The following is a 3,260-nucleotide window of genomic DNA, read 5'->3' on the forward strand; positions in this document are numbered from 1 at the left end:
CTGTTTCTTAAATATGCAGCCCTAGGATTAATTAATCCACTAGCAGCACTATAATGCCAAGCTTCAGAGTCTGGGTGTTGTTATCCCAAAAACTGGTATCAGAGTACTTGTAACAGCATGATTTCAAAAACATGTAGTGTTGACTTTTCTCTAGCTGTGGGTTTTACAGGTATCATTGGTAGGAGCAGTATGTATCCAGTGCATGTTGCATTACAAGATGTTGCTATTGGAGAATGACCCTGCTTGGGAGTTTGTTTTTTCAGAGATTCATTTTTACATGCACCGATTGATGTCAGTGGTGCACACCATGATGTTACAGGAAAGAGATAATATTCATACTTCAAGTAAGGATTGTGTGCACTTTAGAATATACACACATAGCAAGTGTAAAACACATAAGCCAGAAGAATTATCTGTGTTTTTCACGTAGGCGTGTGAAGGACTCTTTTCAGAGTAGTTGTACAAGCTATGTGATGTAAGGAAAAGAAATGAAATGTAATCATTATCCAAATACAGTGAATAAAGATAAGAGTTCTCCACAATTTATCTACCAAATGTGTGTGTGTCTCTAACACAGTGACTCTAATACCACTGTTGTTAATATTAAGTCTGTCCACATATTTTGTGCAAAATCTCTGTGGAGAGGCATTCATTGAGTTGAAAAGCTGACACAATGGAATGTTTTTTGTGCTGGCTCTGGACAAATTATAGTCCATTTTATCAGTTCCAAGGTCAGGAGTGCTATCATGGCTCTTAAACTGTAGTGTAGTAAAGTGGACTCTATTGAACATTCAAGGAACAGCTGTAAGTTTGCCTCATTACTGCAGCCAGATATCTCCAGCAGCAAAGTTCTTTGTCTGAACCCATTTCTCTTGTTTATAATTCTCATTTTTGATGTAATTTGATTTCAGAATTGACTTTTAGTGCAGTATACGTGGAGTTGTAGAGTTCAGACTTATTTTCAAGGCACACGGTAGCCACTGTTAATACGTCAATGTAGAAATATTTTAGTTGCTGATTTCACCTCTAGTACTAGTTTAAGCACAACCCAAAGGGCACTGTTATTAAACACCTTGTACTGCCATAGTCTGTGTTTCTTTCCCTGTCATTCTTGTAGACCAATTCTTTTTTTAAAATTAGAAAACATAAGCCCTTTCACACAAAGCTTAAACTAGATATGCATGGACTTAATACCTCCCTTTCCTTCTCCAGCCTCTCTGGTCTAACACTAGGCTTTCCTCCCTTTTAAAAAAAAAAAGCAAAAGATATGAAACATTATCTTTATGCCCTGCATGCCTGCACTGGTGTGGGAATATTCGAATATTCATTTTCCTGTGAAAAAAATAATCAGATTATTTTGCCATCTTGGCCTCTGTGCAAGAACAATATTTTAAACAAATTAAGATGCTTTTTTTTTTTTTTTTTTACTCATAAAAACAGTGGTACTCTCCAGAATCCCCTTCTTTTTTCATAGCATACAGTCTGAAGCTCCTGATATCTCCTTTTGTGCCTAAGGAAGCATCCTTGCCCATTTTGCTCTTTCTCTTCTCCCCTTTTATATAGCAGTTCATCAGCATTGCTTTTTGGTTAGCAAACTGGGTCATTTTAATAACATCCCTCTGCCCCTAAACTTTACCTTTCATTTTTCAGTTCCCCGTCTTGAGTTAATGACCACCTGCAGCCAGCTCATTGATTCATTGGTGTGACTTTTGCTCTTTGGGAGTAGGGGAAGAAATACGGGTGGCTTTCTCTTATCTGCCCAGGGGCACCACCACACATAGGCATCAAAGAACCCAGAGTTTCCACAGAGTAAAAGGGCAGTGAAAAAACAAATAAAGGTGATATGTCTTTGGAAGATTAGATCTGTGTGTGTTTAGGTGATATGATGTGTTTTATTGACTTACTGTCTTAGTCTGACTTCTAAAACTTGCTTTATTATTAAGTAGTGATGGATAATGTTGAAATGGGTACTGCTTTGCAATTGTGGTAACCCTATTTTTAGCTGCCTTCTATTAACTCTTTAGGAACACTGGCATAGTCTACCTTTCTGTAGAGAGATAAGCTGTTAAAACATGTTTTCCTTTCCTTTTCAGGGAGTAATATGTGGGAGGCTGTGGACTATTTGCTTCCGACATAGGAACAGCACTGGGTTGGGAATCTGCACTCCTGAGAGAATGCTGGGAATCTGCAGAGGGAGACGAAAATTCCTGGCTGCCTCTCTGACTGTCCTTTTTGTCCCAGCCATTACATGGATTTATCTGTTCGCTGGGAGTTTTGAAGGTAGGAGGGGAATAATGGCTGGGGGTGGGGGGTTGGCGTGTTGAATGATTTATATCAGGGCAGACAAATGCAGATCAGTTATCACTTGATTTTATTTTAAAAAAATCTGGTTTGGCTTGCACAGGAAGTAGTTCCCAAGGTGCAGATTTCAACAAAGGGCCTTCCTTACAATGTTCTCACTGCTGAGGAGGAGGTAATTGCTGGCCCCAGTTAGTTGGTTTTCCTCTCATCTTTGAACTTTTTAGAAGTGCAACAAAAAAAAACCATTTCTTCTCTGTGTCTTCTAGTTTTCAAAAGTTGATCTATCCTATGCCCTGTAAAATTTTACTTTTAATTAAAATTAACATCTCATTTCAGATCTTCCCTTAATATTTAAAAGTGTTTAAAAAGGCATCTGTATGTATTCTGGGCACTCTACACAACTCTTTGTTTTTATGGACCTGTGTGTTAGACCTTGTATGTATGGATGACATGGGCTACTGAGTCTGATTTTGGGACACAAAGCAGGAAGTGTATCTAGCTACGAGAACATGGAGGGCCTACAGTACAAGTCAGGGAAATGCGTGTCCAGCATGGTTCTTTGCATAGTGGGCTCTGCTAGGTAATGGTCACTCAGCTGCAGGCTTTCTCTTGTCCTGTGGTCCAGTGTGCTGCTGCTCAGTGGAGCAGGGAACACGTGGTGGTACCTAGGCGGTGGAATGTCGGACAGTGGTGGGACTCTGTTCTATGAGGTGTAGATGTAGCAACAAAGAATTCTGTGAAATGTTTTATAGGCTCCTGATTTAGTTCTAGAAATGACTACATGCCCCAAACCTGCAAACACATGAGGCTCTTTTCTTGCCTTTGTGTGAAGTTTATTAGTTCTGGCCACTGCCTCTATGCTTACTGTGCTAGAAGGCTGAACACAGAAAATCGATGAATATCTACATAAAATCTCTTTATATAAATTTAGTTTGAATCTATATCCCTCTGGGTGGCGG

The 3,260-nt window shown here is 39.4% G+C and overlaps 1 protein-coding gene across 3 annotated transcripts in view; it reads left to right on the forward strand.

Moving 5' to 3' along the window:
• Positions 1-2,174: 2,174 nt before the first annotated feature.
• Positions 2,175-3,260, forward strand: part of LARGE1 (LARGE xylosyl- and glucuronyltransferase 1) — a 205,837-nt gene continuing 204,751 nt past the window's right edge. For all 3 annotated transcript variants that reach the window (XM_075717525.1, XM_075717532.1, XM_075717542.1), the window contains exon 1: positions 2,175-2,280. In XM_075717525.1, coding sequence (XP_075573640.1) covers positions 2,175-2,280 — 106 coding nt within the window. The remainder of the gene's footprint in view (positions 2,281-3,260) is intronic.

The sequence above is a fragment of the Pelecanus crispus genome, chromosome 1 (genome assembly GCF_030463565.1).
Source record: "Pelecanus crispus isolate bPelCri1 chromosome 1, bPelCri1.pri, whole genome shotgun sequence".
NCBI classification, from domain to species: Eukaryota; Metazoa; Chordata; class Aves; order Pelecaniformes; family Pelecanidae; genus Pelecanus; species Pelecanus crispus.